Source organism: Stegostoma tigrinum, chromosome 4, assembly GCF_030684315.1.
Source record: "Stegostoma tigrinum isolate sSteTig4 chromosome 4, sSteTig4.hap1, whole genome shotgun sequence".
In the NCBI taxonomy this organism is placed as follows: Eukaryota; Metazoa; Chordata; class Chondrichthyes; order Orectolobiformes; family Stegostomatidae; genus Stegostoma; species Stegostoma tigrinum.
In genome coordinates, this window is record NC_081357.1 from 99,124,059 (window position 1) to 99,136,611 (window position 12,553).

A 12,553-nucleotide genomic window follows, 5' to 3' on the forward strand; every position below is an offset into this window, starting at 1 on the left:
TTTACTGGAGCTTTGTGTAACTTGCTGTGATTATTTTCCATCACGGCCCACGACATTTTAATTCCCCTCTGTATATGGAGCCCCAAGGCCGGGATTTTAAGGGGCAGTAAAAGGCTCTGTCCTCAAGTCAGCAGGCTAGGGGCGTTACTGCCTCAGCTTGACACGGGAGCTCTGACTGTATTTCTCATGCAGCGGCCATTTACAAGCCTATGGTCCAAGTTTTTGTTCCTTTTGAGGGATACCCTCCCACTCCTGAGATCTGCTGGTCAATTGGAAGTCTGCTGGGACTGCAAAGGCCCAGAGCCAGCTGCAATGCCCCAGAATGGAATATATAGGTAGAAGGAGCACTTTTGCATTGATTTTCTGTGTGTATTTTCATCGTTTTTGTATTTCTTATGAACTGTTTTGCACCTCTTGCTGTTCTTTGTATCTCTCCAAATTCCTATGATCTATCAGTTTTTACACCTGAACAATAGAATGGGAGTAACTGTGAGTGAATTGTTAGTTCAGTCTCCGATCCTGAGCGCTACCCTTCCTTACTGAAGTGAAGCTATCTTCTGCCCCTGAGCCCTTTCTTTTCTACCATCACAGATTCCCATCTTCAACTCATTAATCAGAGCCACCTCCCCCCATTGGAATACAACTTTGTTTTCTCAAGATCAATATGTGCATTTGTCACTTTCTTGTCTAAGTTACATATTTCTGACAGAGCAACAGAACTGACTGACACTCTTGATATTGTTGACACATTATCTATCACCATGAGGCCTACCTGAATGAGGCTGGCTGCTGGGTTCCTTCTCTTCTCAAAATGTTTCTGGCGATGTTGCTCTTGAACTTTTAAGGCAAATCCTGAGCCAAGAATACCCTGCGATAAAAACCATGAAAACATAAGAGTCTCGGCCTGAAACATCAGCTTTTGTGCTCCTAAGATGCTGCTTGGCCTGCTGTGTTCATCCAGCCCCACACTCTGTTATCTCGGATTCTCCAGCATCTGCAGTTCCCTTTATCTCCGTTCATACCCTTTCTAACTGGTTTACATGTCCAATATGAAGTATTATAATAGCCCCTTCTGGAGTCTTCCATTGCTGGAAAGATTCTCACAGCATCTCCTTTGAGCTCACCTTTAAATTTCCTAGATCATCTCTCTCTGCAATCTGTATTGTCCCAATGAAAAACTTCAGTTATCACGCCTTTAATATATTTCCCTTTCCTCACACCAGACAGCATTCCAACGCCTGTGCAAAGTCATAATGTCATACAGCACGGAAACAGAACTTTTGGTCCAACTCATCTGTGCCAAACAGACATCCCAATCTGACTTAGTCCTATTTGCTGGCATTTGGCTCATTTCCTTACTCTACCTTCTTCAAAGCTTTAGTATCCGTGCCTTAGTGTGGAATCCAGGGATGTACCTCACACAATGCACCATCTGTGATCTTATTTCATGTGGACTTTTAATGCTCTATAATTTCACGTGTTTCTGTAAATCCTGACCAAATCCCATAAGGGTAACTTGGAGGGACTAAAACTGAGGAAGTATTCAGACTGCAGAACATCAATGTCTGTTGGCAGGTTCCTGAAACCTTCATATTCTTCCTTCCTGCCAAAACTTCCTTCCAGCCTCTATATTGGGACAACCAGGGAAACTGCTTAGTGTTTTGGAAGTCCTTCCCGCCCAGATCTGGTGCCGTAAACAGGAGGGCACCAGCAACAAATGTGTCAATTCTGAGTCAAAGGAACAAAGTCCCCCAGTGATGGTTGTTCCCAGTGCCTCAGGATACAAGATCTACCCCGTAGAGTCCCTGGGATGGGAGCTGTGTCATAGACGTGCTCTGACCATGCCTGTTCATATGTGTGACTTGCATCTCAGAACATACTTCATTCATCAAGCAAACAGGAAGTGCGTCTAGGCCCGAAATGTCAGCCTTCCTGCTCCTCTGATGCTGCTTGGCCCGCTGTGCTCATCCAGCTCTACACCTTGTTATCTGGGAAGCAACGGCTGCTGTGATCGGCTACAGAACCCTACACGATATTTTATGCCAGAAATGTCCTGTTTCTTAGAGTCAGGTGTAGAATTGGTTGATTATTTCTACCACTTGATGTTAAGTAAGGGACTGGTTTGAATAAATAAAGAGGTGAATTTGGATGAAAGTGGGACCTTGATTGAGCAGGAGGTGCTCCGGTTGATATGTGACTTCACAGCATTAACGGCCTGGCAGTAGGGTGTGAGGGATGCCCTATTCATTGAAGAGAGAGAAGGCAGTCCCTTACAATAGCCAGATACACCCAAATCCCAGCAGCACTCTGCCCCAGAACCAACTCATTCAGTCAGGGGCTTTCTTTCCTTTCATGCTGTGAGGAAATGATGAATGTATTCAGTGAGGTGAGGAACACTGCAGCCGTGTATCCCTGTTGGTGTGATGGTAATGTGACCTTTGGGAAAATTACTTTCATTAAAACGCTGTGCTAATTAAGTAGAGTTGCAGCACAAAGCTTTCAAGAATTACAAGGTCTGCCTTTGGTGATTAATGTTGTTTTGAAACGCCAATCTAATGTGTTTAGAAATAGTCTGCTGCATTGGCAACAAACCAGCTATTAAAAATAAAACTACAATCCTTCCTTTGGTGTCCTGTGTTTTCCAATCCTCTACAGCCTGGCCTCCCTTTCTCTCCAACATTTTCTACTCTACAACCCCTTGAGGTCACTGCGTTCCCTAACTCTGGCCTCCAGAGCCTTCCTGATTTTAACAGGTCCATCCTTGTACGATATGCCTTCAGCCCTCCTTTGACTTCTCCACTTCCCTACCTCTTTTCCTTTAAGACTTCACCTAAAACCCACCTCTTTCAGATTTTGGTCACCCTGCCTAATTATTGTCTTATTTGGTGTGCTGTTTGATGAGACTCCCGTGACCAACACCCTTGATTATGTTTTTAAGCATATTAACAATGTTATATGTTGCTCACAAATTCCTGCTCACTTTTCTACCCTGAATAATGGCAGATCTGGGGTGTTACAGTGAGAATGGGTAAGCCCTTTCCCTCTGGCAGATCTGTTCTTGTAATTATCGAACCTCAGCAGATCACCGGTTTATTTCAGATAGAGTAGAGTTCTCAACAACATCACAGGGCCTGCAGTTTACACAGCTTTTCTAAACCTGCATGTGGCTTGACTGTCTGAGAGATCCAAGGGGGTGGGAACACACTCTCAGGAAGTTAACCCCATCCTGCTCAGTTTCCTCTGAGAGGGGAATTAAAATTGTCCCTCACGTTCAAAGTTTTAACGATCTGCCAGTTAGAATTTAAGAATTTGACGAATTTAAAACACTTAACATTTAAGAATTAGAAGTTAAAACACTTTTACGCATAGTGTCTGTGCCGACCTGTTTCAGGTAAAAAAAAATGGACAATAGGAGGCTATTTGGTTTCTTACCTGTGACACTTCCAATTAGGTCATAGTTTAACTACACTAGAACTCCTTTCATACACGTTTGATTCATGACAAATTGATATTCTTGCTGAATGGAAATATGTTGGTTTTTAGTCTTAAAACCCCTGATGAGCACCCAGCATTACAATCTTTTGGGAAAGAGGAGTTCCACATTTCCACTTCCCTTTGACTGAGCGATGCTTATGGATTTAAAACAGCCCGGTTCTAAGATGAAGATGGAAGATTGAGTCTTTACTAGAGGAAATCATTTCTCTCTAAAATTTCTATCAAATCTTTTAATCATCTTCAAACTAATCTACTCACCTCCTAATCTTTGAAACTTATGTGGATACAAGTCATGTTTACACAATCTCTCTTCATAAAGTACCCCATTAATCTCGGGTTGGATTTGATGAGTCTGCTTTGTTCTTTCACTGAGGTTAATATATCCTTCCAGATGTGCACTAAAGTTGTAATAATCAATGATGCTCATTGCTGATCACCATGTTCAGTTTGGTTTTAGAATGCTAACCACCGGCATCTTATGATTGGGTAAAATTTGTTACCACCAGTTCAGTCTTAACAAATTGAACAATATGTAGTTTATTGCATGATAGCAATCAGTTACAGGTTATGTTAGTTAGTTAGACATTGTAGCTAAGACTATAAGGAAAGGTTTGGATATGGGTCTTTTCTCCAGCGGATGCTAATAGTTTGTGTTTTATCTGCAGCCAACCCTACCCAATGTCATCAGATTGGGTGGATCTTAATGCAGTCCCCAACATTAGTCTTTCTGGAACCGTGACCTTACGTGACAGTGAAGAACGGCTGAATGTTGAGCACACTGTCTCTGTACTTCTCCCAGCACTAACCCTTAAAGAGTATTCAATCATTAAGCAATGATGTTTTCAGCTCAGTGCTGTGATAGGTACTTTTTGAAGCATTGGATTACGAGTGTAACAGCTGCTTTCATTCTACTTGATTTGTGACTTTCTTTACCAGCTCACAGGTACTCACAGCGGGAAGAGCAAAGAAGGAGATTCCAAGGAGAGCAAAGCCAGCTGACAGCAGCCTCCCCAGCCACGTAGTGGGAGTCTTATCACCATAACCGATGGTCGTCAGAGTGATCTACAAGACAGAAACAAAGATTGTACATTACAGCCTGTCTGCATACATCTGCCTTCAGCTGTGACTCCCAATAGGCCAACAGCCCAACCTCATTGTGCTGTGGGAATGGACCTGATACGATTTCACCTCTCCAACTCCCATCAGGTGCTGTATACATGGGAGGGCTGGGTGGCTCAACTAAACATTTCATTACTGAGCTTGGATTTTCTGGTAGGATCAAATATTAGGGATAGTCAATGTGGGGTTCTGCTGCATCCCAGGATAATCACACCGGTTCAAGTATAAGGGACAGACATATGGAATCTTGCCATCTTCCAGCATATCGGACAGAATCGAGTGTTGGGGACAAGCAGTGTAGTAGCCTGTTGTACCCCTGGAGTATCATACAGGTCAAGTATTGGGGTCAGATAGTGTGGGATCTTGCTGTGTGCCAGACCTATCCTAGAATTTAGGACCAATCCTACGTGTTAGTCAAAGTTGGACTTTTCACATCTGCAATGGCTCACAGGTATACCGCCCGATCAGGGTTTCAGATTGAGTATTGATCCTTTAGCACTTCACTCAATAAACTGCAATGAGTAACAGTGAGTATTCTGCATCTGGAGGACTTTTCTGCAACGTTCTAACTGTAAATCAAAGTCATTTTGATTGTTAGTGTTCCAAAGAAAAAGGGATGGTTTGGGGGCAGGGGAGAGAGAGATTGAATGGGAGAGTAGACAGTGAGATAGATGTGGAAAGGGAATGTGAATGGGATAGGAAGTGTAAGGAAGAGACAGAGTAGGAGAGAGATAGAATGAGTTGGAGAGAAGGAGAATGAGTGGACGGGAGAGAGAGTGAGAGAAAGAGAGAGAAGGAGAGATTGAATGGGAGAGGGTGAAATATGTGGGTGAGAGAGAGTGGGAAAGAATGAGTGTGTATGGGAGGGAGACCAAGGACAACACAGGAAACAGGAGAGAGACTGAGTGCGGGAGAGTAGGAGGGGCAGAGTGAACTGGATAGAGAAAACAAAGAAAGTAGAGAGAGGAGATGGGGTGGAAGAGTTTGAGAGGGATAGAAGGCGGGAGGAGAAATTGTAAGAGAGAGGAAGTAGGAAGACAGTGTTGGGTGAGAGAATGGGAGAGAGAGGGTGGGTGCATGGCAAGTATTTGGTCGAAAGAGGAGAGAAAAAGTGCTTAGGTGAGAGAGGGCAAAGATAGAAGACAAGGGGAACAGACAGGGAAGGGAGACAAGAGAGAAAGAGAAGAGTGGGACATATAGATGCATTAATTGATAGAGGGGGACAAGGAGGGAGTGAGAGAGTAATAGCAACGGCAGTGAAGTAATGAAAGAGTAAAAGGAGAGAGAGCAAGTAGGAGAGAGAAAAAAAATAAGAGTGAGGAGGGACAGAAAAGGCGTGATGAGGACAGGAGGAGAGAGAGTTGGAGAGAGAGGAAGAGAAATAGAGGAAGAGAGGGAGGCTGAACACAAAAAACTGGTCTCTGCGACTTTCCAGTGGTGATTTGATTTATTGTCTGTTGGTTTGAACTATCCTGCATTAATCTTTCCCAAGCTGAAAGGCAGTGCCACGGTTCTACTCACTGTGCCCCACCACAGAGCATCGGCGTAAGTGGCGAACTCTGTGTTCGAGTCCTTCTCTACCAAGTAAACGAGGAAGGAGGAGAAGATCAGCACCAGAAAGCCAATGTACCAAGCTGTAATCAGCTCCTGTCAGGAGGGAACGCAACAATGCAACATCAGTCTCCTGGTCTTGTCAAAACAAAAGCATTAAGACCAATTGTGAAACACACAAAGATCTTGGAAGGGGTGAGTTGGAACACTTTATTGCTCAGAGGCTTCATCCTATCAGAGGACTAACCGTCGTGATCAATCTCTATTGATAAGTCAACAACAGACTGTGTGAACTGAGGAAAACTGACTGAACACTTTGGGAACCAGATGTCCAAAGTCATCTGTTCCTCTCAGGCACACTACACTCACCATGGTATAATGACTATTAACTAGCTTTAGTACGGGAGGGCAAAGTATTTCAGCACTGGCTTGGAGGACTGAAGGGCCTGCTCCTGTGCTGTGTTGTTCTTCATTCTTAAACACTGCTTTACATTTGGAATGATGTGGAGGTGCTGGTGTTGGACTGGGGTGGACTAAGTCAAAAGTCACATAACACCAGGTTACAGTCCAATAAGTTTATTTTAAGTCATGAGCTTTCAGTGCGCTGGTCCTTCCCCAGGTGAAGTGGAGGTAAACACACAGACACACATTACATAGGCAGAGAGATAATGGCAAGATAATTCCAGGTAATTAAGAGTTGTTTGCAGATAAATACAAATAGTTTGAGTGGATCATCAATAGACTGAATAACCAGTCTTTTCAGGTGATCAAAAGTATCAAACAGTGTGAATAAACAGTTGAAGAGCAAGTGAAGCGATGACCTCCATACTGATTAATTAAGGCAGAGACCTTACTTACAAATAATCAAAAATAAGATGGTGTTAGAGACAAACCAAATGTATGGAATAACACAATAGGACAGATTTGGTTTGTCTCTAGCACCATCTTATTCTTGATTATTTCTAAGAATCAATAATTGGGATGTGAAGGTTCCTGTGTTGGAGTGGGGTAGACAAAGACTGGAGTCACACAACACCAGGTTATAATACAACAGGGTTATTTCAAATCACAAACTATCAGAGTGCTGCCCCTTTGTCAGGTGAAGTATTCCTTCAGTCTCCCATCATTCCATAGCTTGACCATTCACTCACTCATTGAAATATCATTTCCCCAGATCAGTCTTAAATGTATCCACATGAAGCACAGATTTTGTCCACTGCTTCTATTGTTCTGAGGCAGACTGTCTCTGCCCACATTATCCAATCCCTTTTTAGAGTCTTATTAACAGCTGTCTCCCTCTTTGAAGTCTTCTATTTGGCCAACCTCACGTTGGGGCAGCCCTGCACAAGTCTTCACTGTCAGTCCCTCACACAAAATAGCTTTCGAATACAAACACTCCTCTAACCTTTGAACTGGTTGGTCACAGGGGAGAGCGAAGGTAGTTCAAGGGGAATTGGGTCAGTGAGATAAAGGTGTTGGCCTCATTCGTGACTGAGAAGCCCCTGCTACAAGTTGGGATGGACAGCAGTTGATGAGTCACAATTTACCCACCTTACTGTGTGCGTAAACCACAGACCCAAGCAGTTTCCAGGTGCCCCCTCGATGGTCCATTCTGACCATGCGGAGGATCTGTAGGAAGCGGAGGCTCCGGAGCGCCGATGTGGCAAATATGTTCTGCTGGGTGCCGGCAGCGATGACTGCGATAGAAGCAATTAGTACGATGATGTCTGGAGAGACAGATGACAGAATGGTCAGCAACCACAACTCTTCAGATTTCTCTTCAAATTCCTCCTGCTTCTCATCCCAAAATGGTCACACTTCCTCATCTCATCTCTCTCTCGGTTTCCGTCCTCTCAGCCTAGACTTTCAAACACTGAAAGCAGTCTAACCATCCTTTTCTATGTTTACACATCTCGATCAAATCACCCATTAGCTTTGCCAGTTCAAGAAAAAGCAGTTTGAGGTTTGCAAGCCTTCCTTTGTGTTCTCTCAGATCTGGCAGCAGCTCAGTCATTCATCGCTGTACACATGTTATAGCTTGAACATCCATTCTACAGCTTGAAGCCTATTACTGTACACACAGCTCTAACAGTGGTCCAGGTTTATCAGAGATTCACCATTACATTTTGACTTTGCATTGGGTACCCTTTCGGAGATGAGGCAGGAGAACAGAGTCATGATACAAATCAGTCATGATGGCACTGAATGGTGGCTCGGGCTTGATGGGCTGAATGATCTCCAGCTCCAATGGGGCCATCGAACCTCTCTGTTTGCAACTGAAACTTCAGCTGCTGAGGTCCAAAGCCCTGGAATTTCTTCCTTGCCTCTCTGCCTTCCAGTTCTGAGGAAGAGTCACCGGACCGGAAACGTTAACTCTCTTTCCTCCTCCACAGACACTGCCAGACCTGCTGAGCTTTTCCAACAACTTTGTTTTTGTCTCTACCTTGCAGTCCAGTTTCTGATGAACAAGATTTTGACCAACTTTCCTGCTATCTCCATCAGTGAGTCTTTCTAGTTACTTTGATGATGGCTGTGTGATGCTGCTCACCATGTTTCTGTGTATATTGTTCCAAGCCAGGCTCAGGGTGGCACGGTGGCTCAGTGGTTAGCACTACTGCCTCACAGTGCCAGGGAAACTGGGTTCGATTCCACCCTTGGGCAACTGTCTGTGTGGAGTTTGCACATTCTCCCTCTGTCTGTGTGGGTTTCCTCCAGATGCTCCGATTTCCTCCCATAGTCCAAAGATGTGCTGGCTAGGCGGATTGGCCATGCTAAAGCACCTGTAATGTTCAGGAAGATGGATTATAGGGGGATAGGTCAGTGTGGACTTGTTGGGCCGAAGGACCTGCTTCCACACTGTAGGGATTCTATGATTTATTTGCTGCGTGAAGCTAGAAAGTCAATGTGAGGGACACTATCGCAGGGGCTGAATTCACTTCGCTTGTCGACATAATATTTTGTTACCGGAGTTACAGGTAGTGATCAGGATGGATGCTTGATCAATCACTTTCCTCACCTAGCCTTCACTGCCCAAATATATCTTGGAATTGGAAGTGATCTCATGGTTAACGAGAAATCAAGACACAGAAGGATTATTTGAAGAGCATTTGAAAATTTGAGGGGGAGATCAGCCTTTTCAGAACAAGCCATTACAATCTGTTCCTTCACGAGAGCAATCCCTCACAATTCCTCAAAATAACTCAAACTTTAGTGCCAGATTTCATCAGCTGGCAGTGTTACTTGTTTCGCTCACCTGAAGAATCCATCTCACCGATTTGCGACTGCAGAATGAACTGGAGCTAACTAACCGAATTCCCTGGGACAGTGATTAATTTTGTGTGTAACTCAAACTGATTTTTGAATTTGTCACATGGTGTGGTAGAGTTTCTGGTGCTTAATCAGCAGTTGTGTGAGTGAAGGAATGCCACCTGCTAGAGAATTTCATAGCGGAGGTGATTTATTGGCAAGGATCTTCAGGTGCTGGGAACTGTGAAAAAAGAGGAAAAGTTTGATGTGGAAAGTCTTTCCCATCCCTGGCTGCCCCCATTTAACACCTTGTAGTGAGTAAAGTGGGAAAATTTCAGGTTTCATTGGCCACAGCCAGCACCAGCTGCAGCCCCAGATGTTGCTCACTGTCTTTGCATCGGAAGGTTCTGAGGTCAAATCTCCCTCCAGGGTCTGAACGTGAAACTTAAAGCTGGTGCTCCGGAGCAGTACCAAGGGTGTGCTGTGCTGTGTTAAGGGTGCTATGTTTTGGAAGTAATCTCGAACTGAAGCCCATCCAGCCTGCTGGGATGGATGTAAAAAAATTCCACTGTGACTGCTTCAAAGAAGAGCAGGAGAGTTATCCTTGTCAATATTCATCCCTCAGTCAATACCATGCAAAGTCACTTATCTGGTCGTTATCACTTTATGTTTTGCTGCAAGTTTGTGTTGCATTACTGGGTGGAACTTTACAAAGGCTATTGGGGCCAGGGTGGCTCTCCTGCCAAGGCCACTCAGCCTGGAGCTTGGGCCTGGAGAGGAAAGGCCTTGGAATGTTTGAAACTCTCTTGGTGACATGAAGGCTGGTAGAGACTGAGCAGGAACAAGCCTAGAAAGAGTTGTCCAGATAGAAATATAGAATCCCTACAGTGTGGAAGCAGGCCATTTAGCCCATCAAGTCCACACTGGCCTTTCAAAGAGCATCCCACCCCAGACCCGCACCCCCTATTCAATCTCTGAAATCCTGCATTCCCCATGGTTAATCCGCCAAGCCTACAGATCCCTGGAAATTATGGGCAATTTAGACAATCTTTGGACAGTGGGAGGAAACTGGAGCACCCGGAGGACACCCATGCAAACTCCACACAGACAGTTGCCCAAGGCCGGAATCAAACCCGGGTCCCTATTGTTGTGAGGCAATAGTGCTAACCACTGAGCCACTGTGCCACCCCATCTTGAAAGGCAAGAGACAACAATATACCAAATGGATTGCACAGTCCACTTCACTCCCGCAGTATACAATCTCTTGGACTCTGACTAGTTTCTTTCACCCATTCTCATTTACTTATATTTGATGAGCTGTTTCTCATCCCAGAAACAGATTTGAGGGTTTGGGGGATTAATGGTGGTAAAGGGCACAGGGAATGGACATGAGAAAACCCAAGAACTGGAGAGGATGGGTGCATGGTGGAGGGGATAATGCCCCAGGATATTACAAAGGAAAATAGAGGCACGGTCATGGATGAATTTAAACATAAAGATGAGAATTTAAAATAGTAGGCACTGGTGGACAGGGAAACAATGTAAGTCAGCAAGCACAGATTAATTGGCAAATGGGACTTCACTTGAGCTGAGGAAAAGGTAATAGAATGGAGGTACTTTCCTGGAGGTGAAAGATGGAAAGCTGATCAGGAGAAGATTGGAACAGGCAAGGCTGGGTGTGATAAGGGAGCTGGGGACTGACATCCAAGTAATGTAAAGAATACAGAATTGGAAGCTTGGCTCAGAGTTGAACAGGACACCAAGGTATCTGATAATCTTGACCAATGGCCAAAATGTACAGTGAGGTCTACGGTCAGGGCACAGAGACTGACATGGTGGAGGTGGGTTTGGTGGGGGGTGGGATTTGAAATAATGGCTTAGCTCTTTCTGGTGGAGAATTGGAGAAATATCTTTACTTTGAACAATCTGTGTAGTGACACAAATATAATGAACAGGTCAGGATGGATGGCTGGAGAGGTCATGAGGGCTGAGACAGACATACGTGTCACTATTATACATACAAAAGCCCCATTATATTCTTGAATCATTTCGGTTCTGCACAGCTGAGCTTTGGACTATTCCCAAATCCCTCCTTATCCCTCGACTTGACTACTTCAATGTGCCGATGGCCTATGAATCAACTACCACCCTTCATAAATTTCAACCTAATTCACAACAAATTCCGTTCATGTTTGCTGATCTATGCTAGCTTGGGCCAGTGACGACAAACTCTCTTCTTTTATTTCAAATCCTTTCGTGGCCTCTCTCCTCCTTATCTCTGTGATTTTCTCCAAGCTTTTTACCCTCCCAAATCTTTATGTTCCTTCTGTTTGGGCTTTACTCTGAGATGGGCAGCTGCACTGTCAGCTGCTGAGGCTCTTTCTGTTAGAATTCCCTCCATTACCCTCCTCACTTCTAAAATGCTTTTATCTTCCTTTAAGGTGCTTCTTAAAACCTTGGATCAAACTTCGCTCCAAACGTGTGTCCATGTGGTTCAAAGTTAATTTTGTTTTGGTAATGTTACCGTGAAATGCCTTTGAAGTTTTCAGTGAAGGTGCTATATAAGTGTAAAGTGTTGTTCTAGGTGACAAATAGGAGAAAGCAAGGCTATGTCTTCGGGGGTACTTTGGAGATTTCAATGCAGAAATGGGAAAAGAAGCCACTGCAGATGATTTCCTGGTACCTTATGCATAGATAAAAGTAGAATCAGCTGAGAGTAGCAGGGCATCGGGGAGAGATGTTGGAGATTGATAGCGCAATCTAACATCTCAATGATGTGACTGATTGCAGAGGTTGAGGAGGAATAGTTTACCAGAGTTACAGTCACATTCTTTGTGGTAAACCTGTTTTAAGCACTTGAAACCTTGCCAAGTTATCCTTTCTAGCTATATCAAGGAATATGACATGAAACAAACATTTTATTTTGAAAAAAAAACCATGTTCTAATATGCTGCCCAGTCTTGCCAGATTGTGACAGATTTTAAATTTGGTGATATGTAAATATTTTTCAGCAAAACACTTTTTTGAGTGCAATTTGGAACCACATCAGCAACTGCACCCATAGCAGTAACCCCAGGTGATAGTATGAATTGTGACTCTGATAAAGGCCATTTTAAGACTGTACGATGTTGGAGTGTTTCTC

At 44.1% G+C, this 12,553-nt stretch overlaps 1 protein-coding gene across 1 annotated transcript in view; it reads right to left on the reverse strand.

Moving 5' to 3' along the window:
* Window positions 1-12,553, reverse strand: part of LOC125452219 (potassium voltage-gated channel subfamily KQT member 5-like) — a 259,961-nt gene that overhangs the window by 39,149 nt on the left and 208,259 nt on the right. The window contains exons 4-7 of the mRNA XM_048530372.2: window positions 7,717-7,892; window positions 6,136-6,261; window positions 4,447-4,557; window positions 773-868 (exon numbers count right to left, since the gene is read on the reverse strand). Coding sequence (XP_048386329.1) covers window positions 773-868; window positions 4,447-4,557; window positions 6,136-6,261; window positions 7,717-7,892 — 509 coding nt within the window. The remainder of the gene's footprint in view (window positions 1-772; window positions 869-4,446; window positions 4,558-6,135; window positions 6,262-7,716; window positions 7,893-12,553) is intronic.